Genomic DNA, 17,245 nt, shown 5'->3' on the forward strand with positions numbered 1-17,245 from the left:
GGGTCCAGGCCATCCCAAGAGAAGAATACTGGTTGTGGACACAGTTACTCACAGAATCAATGAATTAGCAGCTTAAGGATGAGAGTGCTTTATGTAAAACCCCTCATCGAGGACAGAATCAACTCCATCCAATCTACCTCTGTAGTATAAACAGAAACTGATTTCAAATCCCACGTCTGCTTCTCTCCTCGATTCTTAGATTGGAGTTGTTCTCGTCCTTCCACACCCCCGCCCTCCTCCCTGACAGGCAAGGGAAGATATTACCCCAACTTGGTGGGGGCCGCTCTCAAGCTCGTAAGGCAAGGGCTGCCCCAGCGACAAGGGCACGGGCGTCGAGAAGCTGCAGTTCTTCCGGAATGGTGTGTCCAGTGTCCTGATGTCACTGACACCCTGGGGGAGTACCAGGATAGGACGCATGCCACCCTTGCCCAAGCCAGAACATAAGAGCCTCCCCTGCACCCCAGTACCTAATCACCCACACACACCGGTAGCCGTGCTGCCTGCTGAATCCAGAAGGTTTCAGGCTGCTCCTGGCGGTAATCATGAGGCTGTGAGGGAAGAGATACTGAGTAACTCCTGGCCTTTGGCACTCTCTAAACTTCCAGGATTGCTGCTTTCCCACTCCTAGGCAGAGAAGAGCTGTGCAAGAAGGGCAGGCTGGGTTCTCACCTTTGTTGAGGCAGGAGGTGCTGTTCGTACCAGCTCCACTCTGTAGTCATGGTGTGTTACTGACTGGGTCTCAAAGAGCTTCCTTGCAGGTTCCTGCTCTGCCTGCACCTCTTTACTATGTAGCCATGAGAGAGGTCAAGACCATCCCCCTGGGTTCTCTCCTCCCCTCCCCCCTTCCCAGGCTCTCACTAGATCTGGTGGTGCAGGAGCATCTCCAGCATGGCTTCACGCTTCCCTGGGAGAGGACGGAAGAGAAATCTAGTCAGGAACTAGCGTCAGAAATGAGTTGAGAAAAGAAGGGGAATCTTGGGGCTTGCCCTTATAGCCACCAAACAATCCACAATCCCACCAGGAAGTCCCATCTCCCTTTTCTGTCTCCTGGGCTCTTTCTGGTCCCCCGTCTCTCATGCTTCACACCTCGAAGTGGCTGACAGACATGTCTTGGGAGCTGGTATGAGTCTCTCTGGGTGGTGCTAGAAGACATGGGTGACTGGGGCTGTGTGGTCAGCAGACCCTGGTGTCCGTGTCGGAAGAAGTAACTCTCAGAGCCATCTTGCAATGGAGGGATTTGATCCAGCTGGTTGGTGGCTCTCTGTGGACCCCACGTTAAGTAACTATGAGTTCCCTCCTCATACTGACCCTCATCACAAACTGTTGGCTTCCCCAGGTATGTGGGGTAGGCCTTTAGGAAGAGAGAGCAGACCAGATTTTCATACCTCTTCCTCCCAGTTGTAGAGAAGGCACTGGCCACGTGGCCGTGTTTTACAGAGAATTTCCTCAGATTCAACCCCTGGAGGTTCACATGGCTCACATGGCTCACATGGCTCACATGGCCCGAGTGCTCCAGGTTCTGGAGGTTTATATGGCCCTCTCACTCCAGGTTCTGAGACCTGCAGAGGTTTCCAGGAGCGTTGTGGCTTCCAGTGTAAGTGCTGACACCATGCATTATAATCAGGGGTCAGGTCAACTGGGATGCATCTGTACCCTTGAGGAATGCAGGTGCTGAACTTAGGACCCGGTCCAGTGTCAGCAGGACCAGGTCCAGAGGCAAGAGCAGGTCCCGAGGCAGAAGAATCAGGTCCAGAGGCAGAATCAGGTCCAGAGACAAGACTAGGTCCAGAGGCAGGAGCAGGCCCAGAGGTGGGCCCGGAGCCCTGGCTAAGCTCAGAGCTCTGGCCAAGACCACAACAAGTGCCAGAGCCAGAGCCACGCCCAGAGCTATGACAAGGATAAGAAGAGGTAGGATCAGCTCTGGAGCTGAGGTCTGCCATATTACAGGGATCCTGAGGAATACAAGAAACATAGAAGGGCTGAAAGCCAAACCCATGGCCTCTATGATGGGCTGGAGGGCAGGGTGCCCCGTAAAGACTGTCAGAAGAGGGCTCTGTCAGCACAGAGTACTGCGCAGGAGCCTCGGCAGGGGCAGAAGACCTAGGACTACTGCTCGAAGAAGGAACCGGTTCTGAAGCGGTATCTAGTCTTTCAGAGCTGGGCTGTACATCACAAGATCTGGAAGACACGAACACATCAAGGTTGTCAAAACTGCTGCAAAGTTAGTCCGTTGACCTCCCCTGTTCTCCATGGCTCTTACCGCGACAAAGATCCCTCTGTAGACTCGGTGGTCTCCATTTTCAGACTCCACCTCCCGAGTTGCCATAGAGACGGCAAACAACTCCAGGAGACTGCGCACGCACAACCGGAGCTGGGCGGACCCGGGGGTGGCCGGTAGGAGAGATAAACAAACGCTCTCCAGGGGCGGAAGTCTTAAGACTTGGTGCTCTCCAATAGCCCCGGCTCCAATACGCCTCACCTGGGCTTTTAAGGTTCCACTAATCTGAATTCTCGCCTTCATGCCCAAGTTGATTGATTAGTTCCAAAGTGACTATGGGGAAGCATTGGATAAAAGCCCAGGAGGGCATCAGTATGAACTCCTGTTTGGTTCATCCCCTAAGTTAAAAGAGCAGTTTTTTGTTTGTTTGTTTTTAAAGTTTAAGGATAAAAATATATGAAATAGGGTCTGAGAATGCAGCTCATTGGTAGAAGTACCCAAGGTCCTGGATTCGATCCTTATCACAGAGAGAGAGATGCAGATAACAGCAAAATGCAAAGGAATATGGTACAATAGACATGTCTCTGTCTAGTCATCCAGGCAAATTTCTACTATTATTATTTTTTCTAGTAGTTTGTCCTAGAGTGGACCATTAGACACTAGCAGATCTGCACCATATACTCCTTTAACCACTGACTGGGTCTTAGGATCAATTTTCTTTCACTTATTTTGGTATAAATTTGTTACATATTTAAGACAGGGATACAAAATTGAGGGAGAATAAGTTTATTAACACCACAGGATTCCTTTATCCCATTCTCCATCCAAGCATCCAGGCCTGTGGTCCTTGGCCAGCTGGCAGGTTTAGCCAGGTGGCCACTGCAGCTGTCGGCCTCCAAGTACGTGAATGTGCAGGTGATACACAGACTGTGCGCCCATCTTGCCATCATTAACCACTGAAACAGAGCTTGAGGTTAGGGGATCAGGGTCACAGGGGGGAGGTCAAAACAAGAAAAGTCACATCGTGGACAAAAGCCACTCACCAAGCCGATACCCATCTTTCAGACCCTGGGCCTGTGCTATCTTCTTGGCCACAAGGAGTAAGTGTCCTAGAAGCTAAAGGGAGAGGGCAGAGGCAGAGGTGGCTCTCCTCATAGGAGCCAAACCTCTAGTTTAATCCAGGGCTCCTCCCAGACCCCCCAACCCCCGGGGCCCTGTTCTCCTCACCTGCTGGTCGTCCTCTTCAGCCTGGCTAATTCGAGGAATGGGCTTCCTAGGAATGACCAGAAAGTGCACAGGAGCCTGAGGAGCTACGTCACGGAACACAAGGCACTGGGAGCAGTGACAGGCGAGAGACTGGTGTTACTTCATCAGGTGCCATTGCACCCATGGCATTCACAAGAGGATTGGGCCCCACCTGCTGATCTTCATATAGAATGTCAGCTGGGAGACTCCGGTCCAAAATCCGGGAGAAGATGGTTGGCGATGCTCCTCCAGGAGCTGCTTTCTGGGCCTTGGCCACTTCACTCCCGTCGGACACCCCTGCGCTTCCTCGGACCTGAGGGTGGGGCGGGTGACCCCAAGGGAGAGAGCTGGCAGTAATTTCCCCAAACCCTTAGTTTGGGGTTGGAAGATGCTGGGCTCTGGGTGTTACTAACGTCATTCTTCTAACAACCTATTAGTGCTTTGCACTCCAAGGAAAAACTCCTGACTTTCAGAGCCTGAAGAGTAGGCCAGGTGATGGTGGACCTGGTTACAGAATACGCAGTGATTCCTATGCGGGACTTAGGAGTGCAACTGATTCCTGTAACAGTGCCTGAGAAATCTAGCACCACCCCGGGAAGAAGACCCAGAAGGGCAGTTTCAAGAGTGAGGTTTTCCTCTGGGTGCGGAGTCGTCCATTTGTAATTCCAGCACCTAGGACAGGGAGGCAGGAGGATTGGCTACATTTAGAAAGTCTTGGCTGGTGTGGGATACCTAAGACCCTGTTCCCCAAAGCAAGACAACATTGAGGCCTCAGTTCCAGTGCTACCCCTTGAATACATCAGATGAATGCCCTTGACAACTTCAAAGCATAGTTTGAATTTCGGTCCTAAGAGGGTTGAAACTCTTTACTGCTTTTAATGTATTTCTACTACGCGCTTTCTGATCTTTAATGTATTTGTCCTGACACTGGCTGATCTCATTTGGGTGTCAAATCTTATTGTGCAGCTTTCCTGTTAGTGTTTCTATGCAGGCCAAGCTGGCGCAGTCCTGGTAATTCTGCTACCTCAGTCTCCCACATTGCCGGGATTATAGGAATGCGCCACCATGCTTGGCTTCTACACTGGATTTTCGGTTCCAGTCATGTGAATCGGCAGAGTTACGGAAGAGTTCAGCTAAGTGAACTAGGCTGTACCCGAGGGGATAATAGGTAGGGATATCCCAGTTTCCCACCGGTTCAGAGAGGGCTGGAGCCAGTGTGTGACACTGAAGCGAAACACTGGGGTCAATGAAATCGCTGCTGCGTGTGGTGGTGTGTGGAAGATGAAGGAGCAAAACTGGTGCACATTATAGGGTCAGAGGTCCGAGGACGACAGCCGGTTAGCTCCCAGAAGGGAGCACTCACTTCTTGCAAGGGGCACGGTTGAGGTACGCCGAGAGCAGGCTCCCGGACAGCAGCACACGTTCCATCTCAACCGAGACGGCCCCCGGCTGCTCCCGGAAGCGGTCGCAGGCAGATCGCTTCTCTCCCGGACTGGAGTCAGACCTGCCTGCCCGCAGAGTCCCGGAATTTGACCCTTGGTCGAGGCAGTGGCTCCGCGGGGATGAGTGCTGCGCGTGCCGGGCCCGGAACGCGCCAGTGCCTGCAAGACCCCTCGTCCCTCTGGCTGCTTCTCACCTGCGGCCCCCGGGCCCTCGCGGCCGCCAGGGTTCTGCGCGCAGCGCGCAAGCCCACGGCCAGCAGCACAGCAGCAGCCATCTTCCCGAGAGTGTCGCCTGCAGGCGCAGCCCCATTGGCTGTGGCCTGCTGGGGGGCGGGTCCCGTCGTACATCTCATTGGCTGCCTCTGCGAACGCAGGGCCAATTTTTGTTTGGTAGCGTGAAAACTCTTTTTCCATTGGGTCCCTACGCAGTTTCACTCTGAGATACATTTCCATTCCATTGGAAGGACTAAACCTGGGGGTGGGATATTTTCCTAATGGACTCAGGTTCACCACCTTGACCAAGCATAGGTTGTGGGGTTCCTGAGTGGGTGGGACTTGCTCGTTCTCGGCCTGTCCCTTTTAGCTCTGGCCCCTCTGGGGGTGGGGTGGGGGTGGGGGGCAGGGGCTGAAGAGGGCGGGGCCTCGCCACCTGCAGCACAAAAGGCTAAAAGTAGCGCAGACCCATCTCCGCTTTGGACAGGAGGGCGGGGTTCTGAGGACATTCGGTGTTTATTGGCTCCCGAAGAACATGGGCGGGACTCAAGATGAATTGGGACTTTTTTTTTTTTTTTTAATCTGTAAGGTAGGCACCCAGTCTTAACAATTTCAGCCTTTGGACCACTGCAAAGACTTAAAACATATCGTATGAAAATATCTTTTAAAAATCGAGATCAATTTCTTCCTGTTCTTGCTCCCACTTACATCAGTTTTCAGGGCATTTTTTTTTCTTCTTAAACGAGTGAGGATGTATGTTATACTATGCGTTATTCTTTTCTCCACTTCATAAATGGTGTGTGGTATCGTTATCTCTGTGCCTAGCATTTTCAGTGAGGCAGGTCTGATTGTATACACTTTTTTTAAATACAAAAATTGTGTGTGTGTGTGTGTGTGTGTGTGTACATGCCTGTGGGTTATGTGTATATGGATGCTATAAGGCGTAGGATGTCCTGGCGCTGGAGTTACAGGCTGTTGAGAGCCACCTGATGTATGTGCTGGTAGCTGAATTCCACTGCTCTCCAAGTTCAGTATATGCCCTTAGCTGCTTAGCCATCTCTCCAGCTCTTAAAGATTTATTTGTTTACTTGTGGGTGTATGTGCAAGCCCATGTGGGTGCCTGTAGAGGCCAGAAGAGGGAACCAAAGATTCCTCCTTAAAGCTGGAGTTACATACACAGTGTGAGCCTCCTGATGCGAACCAAGTGTCAGTCCTCTACAAGTATAGCAAGAACTGAAGCACTGAACCATCTTGCCAGTTCTGCTTCATGTTTTGAAATAAGAAACACAGTATTTCCCTTGAGCAGCAGAGGCAGGAGGATCACTCATGATTTCCAGGCCAGTGTGGTCTACACAGCAAGACTCTGTCTCAAAAAAAACATTAGTATCCCCCCCACCCCCAGCCCTCTAAATACTCACCACCTGGAGAGTTCTGGTCTGGCGCAATAATGTAAGTTACTATTATATCTTTAGAGGCTGTTATGTGTTTGCACATGTCCTGATACATAAATGCTCAACAGTTGAGTATTTGGTGTTTCGCTGTTCTGCAGCTTTTTATGTGTAGTAAGAAACGTCATGCTCCTTGTTATGTTTTTCAGATTACGGTAGTTTATACACTTTGCAATGGCCACACACTGTGTCCCCAGTGACCTGATCACAGTAACTCTATTAACGGAATTAGTTTTATATGATTATCACAGCACATACCACCAATGCTGAGAGACTCTGGAGTCAGGACAGTCAATCTCTCTTACATAACTATATTATTAGACCTCCCTCCCAGAGGGTTGATATGTCACCATATGATGTTTGCCCTGGGGTCCTAGTGATCTAGGCTGTATCCCTTTCTTTACAAATGGCCTTTCTAAATATGAGGAAATGGAAGGTCACCTTGCCCTTGAGCTCTAGATGTGAGACTTGAAAGCTGCCCCGGAGAAGGGCAGGAGATAAGTGGGGCTGGGATGAGAAGAGGGTGGAGATCTGATGGGGTCTAAACTCCAGAGCTGGGTATTTCTTTGGGTTTTGACACAGCAGGTTACACAGGCTATTTGTTTTGTAGATCCAGCAAAGAGGGAACCTAGCATCACAAGGCCCACCAGTGTCAGACTGTCCTGTGGCCAAAAAATAACCTACGGAGTTCTGACACTCCCTGACATCCACAATTTTGACCCTGACTCAAACCTGACCCTGGCATGGACTCCTTATCCCAAACACGGGCCACCACCTGCAGCTGCTCTCTGCAACCTGCCTGCTCCTCCTGCCCCGTGCTGCCTGCTCCTTGGGTCCCGTGCTGCCATCTCCGCGGGCCCCAGTGCTGCCTGCTCCAAGGTCCCCGTGCTGCAGTGCACGCCATACACCTGTTCCTGGACCTCAAAGTCATCACTTTGATGACTCCCATCACCTGGCAGTTGTTCCCTGGCATTGCTTTTCTCCACTTGAGACATCTTCTCCCTTCACTTTTTCAGTCCCATGTCTTTTGCCTTCTTTTCCTCACTATCACGACAGCATCCCATGTGCACCCACTAATTTAAACTTCCCCTTTCATCTCTAAGCAGATTCTCACTTCCAACCCCACGAATCCTACATGCTGCACTTGTCCCGTTTCCTCCAATTCCTTCCATCATCCTCCCCCACTGCTCACTTTTCTTGTCCAGTCTCCCACTGACCACTAACTCACTAATTCTCTTTCCCAGGGAGTGCAGATGCCATCAGAAGGGAACTTCTAGGAGTCCCTGCTCCCTGCATCTCACACTTCCGTGTTTTAAGAAATGAAGTGTCTCTTCATCAGAGCCTTAACCTCATCCTCTTTCTTCCACACCTGAGATCGTGTCTCACCAAGCATCTCTCCCCTCTTCTGCACCCTTCAGGATCCTTTTGTATATGGCCTTTTCCCCTGTTCCTTCTTAAAAAGTTGTTACCTTGATCTACAGCCTACTTTGGGGGTTGTCTGATTTCTTTCCTCTACGTCTTACCCAACCTCCTTGAAGGGACTCCTTCAAATTCATGAATATTTGGAGTTTCCCTCCACCATGGCAGTGTAAAGCCACTGCCCAAAGTCTCCAACGATCTCCTAATTTCAATGTCTTTGTCTTATGGAATTCCAGGTACAACACAAACCACTGCCTAGTCTATTTTTCCACTCTCCTCTTGGCTCTTTTGAAGCCAGTCTCCTGGTGTCAAGACCAGGAGCTTGAAAGTAGCCACGAGAAAGGAAGATGGCTGGAGTCAGCCTTCGTTGGGCTCGGTGCTATCTCTCGCCAGTAGTTAGAGCTGAGTGTAAACTGAGTCTTGACGCTACCTGTTCCATAGAGAGCCAGGTCAGATTCTATTGGTTTCCACTTTATTGCTGATCTTGCCTAGGCTCAGTAATTCCTGTGCCAGTTCTTGATGTTGTTTGCTCCTGGAGGAGGGAAGAGCAGAGGTGAAAGGGTCAGGTGTGGGGATCACTTGGGCCAGGGAATGCAAGGGATCTAGGGTGGGAACTGGGGTGGCCAGAGACACCCTGAATCTGGAGGGCCTCAAGGTAGAGTTGGTGAGGATGACATCTTGAAGGCAGGCATCTCTGCAAAAGGCACAGTCTATTCCTGGGGGGTGGGTGTGGGTGTGGTAGAAGGCAGTGCAGGCATGGGATGCAGGCATGGGATGCGGGGTAGCCTGGGGACATAAGACCCAGAGAGGATGCGGGAGAGTGTGGGAGTGCCTTTCTGCCTGGCCTTCTGCTTACAGATGCTGGCATGGTCCCCTGTCCCATGTTGTTCCCTCACCATAAGGTCTTTTTCCTTTTCGCCTGGTATCCCCAGTCTCAAAGAACGTCTCATGTTCTTCCCAGCGCCGGTCGCAGGCCACACAGAGGAAATTAGACTCAAAAGAGGGGCAGAAACAGCCTAGGGTAAAAGAGCACCCAAAAGGAATATAAGGGATTATAGGACCTCACCTCTTCCTTACCACACGCCTATCTTCACCCCATACCCCTTCTCCACTCCCAAACACCCCTTTGTACTAGAGTTACCACGGTGCCTGCAGGGATGAGCGCCGGTGGCTGCATGTTCTTCGTGAGTGTGTTTACAGCGACATTGGGCCCTCCAGGCCTTGGGGTCGAAGGTGGCCCGTTTCTTGAGCCAGAACTCACCCACCTCCTCTGGGCGTGACGGGATAAAACAAAACATGAGGCACCTGCACTGGCTCACACTGCAGGGCACTGACAGATCTTGGAGAACGGAGATGATGGTCGAGCATTAGAAACCAGCCCCGGGCAAGACCCGATCTTTCTATGCAGATCTCTCCCGGATTCACGTTCATTTCTCTGTCTCTCCCTTCAAGAGACCAGAATACAGTAGCCCCTCCATATTTGACAAGAGTCTGGTAACTTCTTTCCTACCTGAGATGATCTGGTGTTCTCTCAACAAATGTCCACAAAAGCACTTGGACTCATCTCCTATCCGGAAACAGTCCCATAAATAATGCGGGCAGCGCCAGCCAATGTAGATACCTACATATGGAGTAACAGGGAAGACTGAAAAAGGAAAAGAAACCCTAAACTCCCTACAAGTAAGTGTTCAGATGGATCCCCTGGAGTCGGGGTGGGGAACGTACCGCCTTACCCTGCTACCCTGCTCACCTCCGGCTCTTAGACTTTTTTTTTTTTAAATGATTTTCTTATCACAAAGAATCATTGGTTCCCTTCCCATCCTGGGATCCACTCTTTGCCAGCCTATGAGAGATAACTGAAGGCGGGCTTCAGTTTTGGAGCAGGGAGATTATAGAAAATATTGAAGGTGAACACGAAGCCCCTGTGACTGTAGGGTTTCTTACCTCCTTCCCTCTCCATGCCAGAGCCCAACCTTTCTGAAGTGTCAACGGTGAGCAAGAGATAAGCTAACTGGCCAAGAGGATAGTAGGTGATAGGCATTGGTTCATGAGGAGAATTGCCAGTGAAGGACCCTGGAGAAAGGCTGGAAGTTGGCCAGATCTGGTGTGAAGAGGAGGGAGAATGCCTGCTCCCTCCCTGGCCAGGTTGACACCCCTGCAATGCCCCTGTGTTCTAGTGTCGTGTAACTAATGCTCGCAATGATTCTGAGAAGGGTGGCCGAGGGCTCTCCAGGGGTCAGGAGAAAGGGGCCTATCAGAAGTCATGACCCTAAGATCAAAATAATCTAAGTTGTGAGGAATGGAAAGGGCATCAGGAAAGAAAAGGGAAGCTAGTGTCCCTGAATGTGGGCACCGACAGGCAGTTACAAGACCCCGGTTTTAGCTGTGAGGGCTGAAAGAATTCAGCTTTGTGGCAAGTCCTGTCACCAGCCAAGGACAGGGCTAGGCAGAGGTGACAGGAAAGCTGGACAGCCCCCTGCTTCTTCATGAGAGCAGAAACTTTCCTAATTTCTAGTCCAGACTCTAGCCTGAGTCCCCATGGAGGAGCCGTAGCTATAGGGTCACGCCTGTTGAAAGTCTCAATGGAAGCAGCACCTCTCCTAAAAGTTGTCCCCAGCTTCCCCACAAGGGCAGGATCTATATTTTCATCTATAGCTCTAATCCTGCCAATGAAGGAGACGTCAGAGAGTATAGACCTCCTGACTGACTGACTGAACAAATTCCTACTGTGGCATAATCCACAATTCTGTGCCTCAGCCCAGGCGTTCTTATCTTACCCATAGGTTCTAAGGTTCTAAAACCTGCTCAGGTATGTCTTTTGGCTCGGCTGCTTCTGGATTGATGCAGTCTGTCTGCAGTGCCAGGACCCTGCCGTACCCGGAATGTTTGATGGGGAGCACAGAGAGCAAGGTCACAATGGGCAGGACAGAACCAGGGCTCCACTAGAGGAATTCTGAACTTTCGACAAAAGCTAAACCTAGTGGCTGAGAGGGTGATGGGTACACATGAGCCCGAGTCCACCGGGAAGCTCAAGGCTTGGCCGGCCTAAGCATGAATGTGGGAATTAGTATCTAGCATTCAGATGAAGAGTATGAAGAAAGGCTAAAGAGAATCCCTCAGATCCCGTCCCGTCCCGTCCCATCCGGTTCAGTCCTATTCTATTCTACACCCTTTAAGTGGGGAAGCTGGGATCTGGCTCTGGATTCTATTCTCTGGTTCCAAACTCTCCCGGTTAGAAGTGGACTAGGCAGGCAGAGGAGGCATTCTGACTGTGCAACTGTGTAGCCTTGCTTGCATGTCGGCTTTTGATTTCTAGAAGGCTTTCATGGTACATACAGTTGTCTTTACACAAAGGATGCTTCCACCCTAGCCATCTCCGGGTCTTCGGACCCACAGGGCCATCCTCACCAGCATGTTCCACTAAACACATACCCAGCTTTCACCTCAAACCCTCTCCAGCTTGTGCCCTCAGTTTCCCCAGGTTTGTGTGTGCCCCGCACCTGCTGTTTCAGGCACTCGGTTTCGCTCAGTCAGACACTTAAGCCAAGTGTCACTCCAGGTAGTTAACCATTTTCAACTCACTCTACACACCCAGAGATCCAGTTATCAGCTTTACCTTGTTAGTGTCTCATGAATCTCCCTCTCTCCCTGTCCCTGCCTTCACCCAGCAACGTTCTTGATTATCACTGGTGTTTCAGTGTGGTCTTCCTGTGTCCAACCTCGCTGTATTCCATGTATTCTACCGCCAGAGTAGTCATTTAAAAGCACAAATATGCATGTTGTTATCCTTTTTAAAATATTTTGGTGATGCTTGGGTGCCCTTGGGACGTGACAGTGACTCATCACGTTGGCACACAGATGCCTGCACAGTTCTGTATTTCCAGAGCTGAGCTAGGGTTCCCACCAACATTCTTGCATCAGGCAAAACACTACAGTCTTCTAAGACTTCTTGTCCGGTCAAGTCCTTCTATTTTACTTAAATTTTTATTTTGATAGGCTCTTTTTGTTATGCCATCCAGGCTGGGCCTGGAACTCACCATATAGACAGCGATAACCTCAAAGATGTGATCCTCCTGCCTCAGCCTACCAAGTGCTGGGATTATAGCTGTGTGTCAGCACACTTGGCTTGTCTGTCTCCCCTCTCCTCTGAGATACTAACTCTGACACTTTTTCTTTCCAATGCTGAGTAGTCTAGTACCAGAAGTGGGTAGCTCTTTCCTCTGTCCCTGCAGTACCCTGAGCATAACAATTTGCTAGCCTAAATTATAATTGCCATTCTACTTATTGGCATTGATTATTAGAGTGCCAATTATCTGAGAGATCCTTGTTTTGCTAATTTTTTTGGAGACAGGGTCTCACTGTGCAATTTGAGGGACAGTTTTATCCTTGAGGCCTTTCTTGTGTCACTGCTTGCACAACTAAAACTCAGTGCTTGGGTACAGTTGATGCATAATAACTGTGGAAAGAACTTAAAAACTGTGGAAGGAACTTAGGAAGAGTTCACATTTCACATTTCTATGCACATCACATACATTCTTAGGGAGTCTCTGATCAAGATCTTCATCAGAAGGATACAGACCTCAGGTAACTTAGGGTGGGATTAAGTGCACAAACCATTTGTTTAAGCAGGAAAACAGACATTTAAAACTAAGAAGAAATAGAGATATCTTAAATAGTAAGGAGTGGACAGGAGGCTCTAAAAGGGGACCTGAACAGAACCTGAATTTGAAAAACAAAACAAAACAAAAAAAAAACCCAAAAGTAACAGTAATAGCTGTTAACTAAAGAGAGATTTCACTATCAGTAGAAACCCAGAAACAAGTGAGACTTTAAAAATAATAGAGATGAAGGGGAGAGGGTCCATGCCTGGAGGTGTGGCTGAATAGATTACAAACGGAGGATAAGGATAAAGGATTTTCTAGTTGTCTTTGTATCTTAGTCTTGTTGACATATTTCCACCATAACCATGAGCGGAAGTAGAAGGCTCAAGCAAATATTGTACCGTCGATTGAATTTATCTAGGAAGTCGAGAATCTCAGAGGACCAGAGTGGCTCTCTTACTAAGATTAATAATCCTGATAGATTGTGAAACCCAGTAACACAGGTAGACATGCTTACACATAGTGTGCCCCGTGTTTACACAGTGCATCTGCACACCCATTACAGAGACACTGCTTCCACTCACAGGACTATCAGGTGTTCTCCATGGACTGGGGATATAGCTCAGTGGGCAGTGTGCTTGTCTAGCATACCCAAAGCCCCAGCACCATGTCAAGTCAGCTGTGGTGGCACACACATGTAACCCCTGCACTCCAGAGGTAGGAGTAGGAGGATCAGAAGTTTAAGGTTATCCTTAAAGGTCATCGTTGTCTATATATATAGAAAATTGGAATGGAAAGGACCCCTCAGTGGTTTCAGGCACTCTGATGATCATGGATTTGGCATGGAGAAATGACAGTCTTTAGTGGAATAAAGGGACCAAAATCCTTTGACATATTCATATGGGGACAAGGCTCCTAGAAACTGTCCAAGGTCCTGGGACCTTCGGGTCGCTCGGGTATAGATTATCAGGGTGCTGTATCTGGGGCTGACCCCCCCCCCCGCCCCGATTCTTCTGTTGGTAACAACTTCAGTTACTTTAGTACATCTGTCTATTGCTACTTGGACCTCATATGAAATCTTCACTTTTTTTCAGGATAGCCCACCTGCTCCCCTTCCAGATTCCAGGCAGGTGGCATGGCCATTCCCATATTGAAGAGGCAGGTTCCCAAATCTGTTGGATTGGAAGCTGTCTGTGGGCCTGTTACAGACCTCTGGAAGGCCACCTGGGCTCACCTGTCTGGATGGCCTTCAGGGTTGAATCCTTCTCCCACTGGAAAAGATTTTTCACCTGATCATCAAATTGCTCTCTGTGCACTGCCTTAGCCATTTCCACCAGTTCTGCCCGCTTAGCAGGGACCACTGGGCGGCTTGTAACACCTGGGAAGGGAGGGGCTGAGTAACCAGAGGGGAGAGAAAATGCCTTAAGACTAAGAGGACTCACATGCAAAAGAGTAACCCAGTCCCCCACTTCTGGGTAAGTCAAGGGTAGTGCAAAAGCCACAGGGACAGGGGAAAGGTAGGAACAGTTACCACCAGCTCTTTTCTCCTTCTTCTTCTTTGCACGAAGCCCAGGCTTGGCTGCAGGGATCTTACTAGTACCCACTGCCAGCTCATCTTCCCCTGCTTCCCCCTCCTTTGTAGATCCGTCCTCCTTGGCCTGGGTTGGTGATTCTGAAAAGGAGTGCTTTGGAAAGTGCTCAGATTCAGGGGCCTGGGTCTGTGGGACTTTATCAGAGGTAAGCTCATGGGAGGACTCAGGGATACTGGCTGTTGGTGAGACCTCAAGAGGTTCTTTTTGGACTTCGGAGATGGGACTCTCATACTCTGGGATATTGGCCGTTGGTGAGACCTCAAGAGGTTCTTTTTGGACTTCGGAGATGGGACTCTCATACTTGGGGATACTGGCTGTTGACGAGACCTCAAGAGGTTCTTTTTGGACTTCGGAGATGGGACTCTCATACTCTGGGATATTGGCCGTTGGTGAGAGCTCAAGAGGTTCTTCTTTGACTTTAGAGACAGGACTGCCATAGTCAAGCTCCTCCAAAGGAATCTCGGCGATGGCTTTTTCTAGAGAGGTCACAGACTGAGGAGACAGTTGGGGTGGTAGGGAAAGAAGCCCAGAAGAACTGGACTTTACAGGAGGAGTTCCGGAGACAGAAGAATCCTGGAGGCCCTCAGAGCCCTTGGTGTCGGCATTCAGGGGGGCAGGTGTTTCAAGATGGATTTCTGGAGGCTGGAAATGTTTCTGCGAGCCGGAGGGCTGTAAGGGAGTTTCATGGGTAGTGGCCTCGTACAAGTCTTCAGCGTTGGGGTCCTTTAAAGAAGGCTGTTCCTTTGCATCCTGAGTGTCCTGAGGGCCTTCTGTGGTCTGATCTGCTTCCATCTAGTGGCAGAATAAGGTACAGGCTCCATTAGGCTGAGGCTGGAGGGTCTATAAGTCAGAGCAGAGCCCCAGGGTTCACAGATGGTACAGATAAGGAAAAAAAATTAGTAGTGCACCTAAGACATTACAAGTAAGAAAGAAGTCTGAATTTCAGGGTGTCCCAGGAGGGCCTCTCATGTAACCCCCCCCCCCCACAGTACTATTGTAGGGTGGCAGGGAGCTGGAATTTAAAGATGGAGCAACAGAAGCAGGAGTCAGAATCTCATCAGTAGATGGTAGCAGAGGACCATGGCCCAGGAGGGAGCCCCAACACAGCTACTTTGCCAGTCCAAGTGCAGGGTGTGGGGCATGTCTTAAGATCCTGGAATTGTCGCTCTGAAGTGCCCGAGTGGGGTTGGCTTCGAAGAGCCCAGGAGAATGCCACAGAACACACAGCTGTTTTCCAGGGATACCAGCCTCCTTCCTTAATCTCATTTATGTGCAAGGCTTCAACTACTTCCAGCTACATGCTGTGTCCACTTGTGTTCCCCTCCTACCTCTCTCCCCTCTTTTTCTTTTGAAGGCCTTGTAGCCCAGGCTCTTTCTGAACGCCTTATAGGACTCCTGCCTCGGTCTTGCGAGGATGACATTATAAAGGTGCATCACCGTGCCTGGCTACCACTGGCTTCTAAATCTGCATCTCTAACTCGGATCTCGTTATTCCCTTGCGCTTTAGGTGCACATGCTAGGTCTTTCCCAGGGAAGTCCCACTCCCTTCAAACCTGGAAACACATGTCTTACCCTAGTCTTCTGTAGTGCCATCTGCAACTAGCACTACTCCTAATCTTCCAAACACGCCCCAAATGTATCTCTTTCTCACCGCTCCCTTCAATTTGTTCATGTTCTCATTATTTTCTGCCTGGCGGTACAGTACCATTGGCTCTCCACTACCACCTCTGCATATCCACCCACTCAACCTTTCACTTAGGACACATTTTATAAACAGCCCCAACTAATACTTTACTCAGGCACCATGTATGCATCTGGGACCAGATGAGCTTGAGAGAGAGGCAATGCAACACACAGGAGCAGAATGGATGGCTTATCTCCAGGATGCTGTGAAGAGGGAGGATGCTGAATTCACCCTAGAAAGATCCAGGAGGGAAGCTCTTTCCTCCTCCAGCAAGAGCTTTTGAACACACAATCTCCTGAACCAGCCTAATGGATGACATCCAAGTTTCTTGGCCCTGACTGGCAAGGTCTGTTATCACCACCTCAGACCCTTTCAGGTGCTAAGGAATGAACTGAAGGCTTTTATATGCTGGCAAGTGCTCTATCGTGGAGCTACACCCAAAAACCCTTGGTATTTTGAGACAGGGTCTCACTACAGGCCTGGCTGGCCTAGAATTTGGACCAAGCTGGCTTTGAACTGGCAATAATTCTCCTGCCTCTAGTTCCCAGGTACTGAAATTACAGGCCAGTGCTATCACTCAGGCTTCCAACACAGACCCTGTCATCTGTACAAGTCTATCATCATTTGTAAGTGCTACTTAAGGATTCACGTGTTTCACTGATCTGTAGTTTGTCCCGTGCCTCAGAGACAGTATTAGCTACCTTGAGATATTGCATCTTAAGCTCATTAGAGAGATCTCTCAGCAGAAGACCTGGGATTAATTCTCAACATGGCCACTCACGACCGCCTGTAGTTCTAGTCCCAAGGGTTCTGACCCTCTCTTCCAGCCTCCACAGGCACTGTACTCATGTGGTGTACAAATATACACGCAGGCAAACACACCCATACACATAAAATAAAATTAAAGGTTTGTTTTTTTAAAAAGTAATGGGTGAGAACGCGGACAAAAGTAGAGGACGTGCCGGGAGGGACAGATGGTATTAGGAAAAGTGGCAGGGTAAAGGGCTGGGGTGGAGGGCTGTTTGAAAAACTACCTACCTCTCTGCTTGGGCTTGGTGGTCCCAAGTCCTTAGGTCAGGATCTTTACCTGGGTTGGCGGGGGAAGTATTGATTCTGACCTACGGAATGGTTTTGCTGTTGATGAGCCAGGCTGTAGGTGCTAATGAGAGGCCTTGCTAAGTTTGTTTGGGAAGGCTTAGGCACCTGCAGACCTTAGCAAAGGGACTCTGGCCCCAGTTGATAAAGGCAATAAAGGGAAGGAAGAAGAGAGGTCCAGGACCAATGAAGGATGCGCTCTAGAACCCAGGACAGGCTTCGATCCCCAGGGCAACAGAAATGCCAAGTAGTCTCCAGGGCAACAGAAGTCTTCTCGTCATCTCCGGG

General features: G+C 49.8%; 3 protein-coding genes across 7 annotated transcripts; all 3 read right to left on the minus strand.

Moving 5' to 3' along the window:
* Window positions 1-67: 67 nt before the first annotated feature.
* On the minus strand, window positions 68-2,896 carry Spag8 (sperm associated antigen 8). The gene is made up of 7 exons (XM_021159501.2): window positions 2,261-2,896; window positions 1,386-2,178; window positions 1,087-1,261; window positions 859-904; window positions 670-784; window positions 486-548; window positions 68-390 (listed from the first exon to the last, which is right to left on the minus strand). Exons 1-7 carry the CDS (start codon window positions 2,296-2,298, stop codon window positions 196-198), a joined length of 1,425 nt encoding a protein of 474 aa, XP_021015160.1. The 5' UTR covers window positions 2,299-2,896; the 3' UTR covers window positions 68-195.
* A 92-nt stretch (window positions 2,897-2,988) lies between these two features.
* Window positions 2,989-5,216, minus strand: Hint2 (histidine triad nucleotide binding protein 2). Of its 2 annotated transcripts, none has more exons than XM_021160756.2 (5): window positions 5,100-5,216; window positions 3,636-3,776; window positions 3,446-3,550; window positions 3,262-3,334; window positions 2,989-3,174 (listed from the first exon to the last, which is right to left on the minus strand). In XM_021160756.2, exons 1-5 carry the CDS (start codon window positions 5,178-5,180, stop codon window positions 3,083-3,085), a joined length of 492 nt encoding a protein of 163 aa, XP_021016415.1. In that variant the 5' UTR covers window positions 5,181-5,216; the 3' UTR covers window positions 2,989-3,082. The 2 variants fall into 2 exon arrangements, with proteins under 2 accessions (XP_021016415.1, XP_029332283.1); XM_029476423.1 differs by lacking the exon at window positions 5,100-5,216 and adding an exon at window positions 4,827-5,093 and having other exon boundaries at window positions 3,636-3,810.
* Window positions 5,217-8,440: 3,224 nt separating this feature from the next.
* On the minus strand, window positions 8,441-17,245 carry Fam221b (family with sequence similarity 221 member B). Of its 4 annotated transcripts, XM_021160417.1 has the most exons (8): window positions 16,901-17,245; window positions 14,506-14,970; window positions 14,118-14,367; window positions 13,821-13,979; window positions 9,496-9,606; window positions 9,127-9,324; window positions 8,882-9,001; window positions 8,441-8,517 (listed from the first exon to the last, which is right to left on the minus strand). In XM_021160417.1, exons 2-8 carry the CDS (start codon window positions 14,968-14,970, stop codon window positions 8,480-8,482), a joined length of 1,341 nt encoding a protein of 446 aa, XP_021016076.1. In that variant the 5' UTR covers window positions 16,901-17,245; the 3' UTR covers window positions 8,441-8,479. The 4 variants fall into 4 exon arrangements, with proteins under 4 accessions (XP_021016076.1, XP_021016075.1, XP_021016074.1 ...); XM_021160416.1 differs by having other exon boundaries at window positions 13,821-13,964; window positions 14,118-14,970; window positions 16,901-17,244; XM_021160415.1 differs by having other exon boundaries at window positions 14,118-14,970; window positions 16,901-17,244.

Source organism: Mus caroli, chromosome 4, assembly GCF_900094665.2.
Source record: "Mus caroli chromosome 4, CAROLI_EIJ_v1.1, whole genome shotgun sequence".
NCBI classification, from domain to species: Eukaryota; Metazoa; Chordata; class Mammalia; order Rodentia; family Muridae; genus Mus; species Mus caroli.

Bases quoted from the DNA above. Each gene is read 5' to 3' on its own strand.
- Fam221b (XM_021160415.1), bottom strand. From the start codon at position 14,970: ATGGAAGCAGATCAGACCACAGAAGGCCCTCAGGACACTCAGGATGCA. The intron at 9,325-9,495 runs GTAGGAAAGAAG...CCGTTCTCCAAG, and splicing joins AGAACACCAGATCATCTCAG to ATCTGTCAGTGCCCTGCAGT. The intron at 9,002-9,126 runs GTAACTCTAGTA...CTTTTACCCTAG, and splicing joins TCATCCCTGCAGGCACCGTG to GCTGTTTCTGCCCCTCTTTT.
- Hint2 (XM_029476423.1), bottom strand. From the start codon at position 4,891: ATGGAACGTGTGCTGCTGTCCGGGAGCCTGCTCTCGGCGTACCTCAAC. The intron at 3,551-3,635 runs GTGGGGCCCAAT...CACTGCTCCCAG, and splicing joins TTCTATATGAAGATCAGCAG to TGCCTTGTGTTCCGTGACGT. The intron at 3,175-3,261 runs GTGAGTGGCTTT...GCTCTGTTTCAG, and splicing joins GAAAGATGGGTATCGGCTTG to TGGTTAATGATGGCAAGATG.
- Spag8 (XM_021159501.2), bottom strand. From the start codon at position 2,298: ATGGAGACCACCGAGTCTACAGAGGGATCTTTGTCGCG. The intron at 2,179-2,260 runs GTAAGAGCCATG...CGTGTCTTCCAG, and splicing joins ACAGAGGGATCTTTGTCGCG to ATCTTGTGATGTACAGCCCA. The intron at 549-669 runs GTGAGAACCCAG...CTTCCCTCACAG, and splicing joins CACCTCCTGCCTCAACAAAG to CCTCATGATTACCGCCAGGA.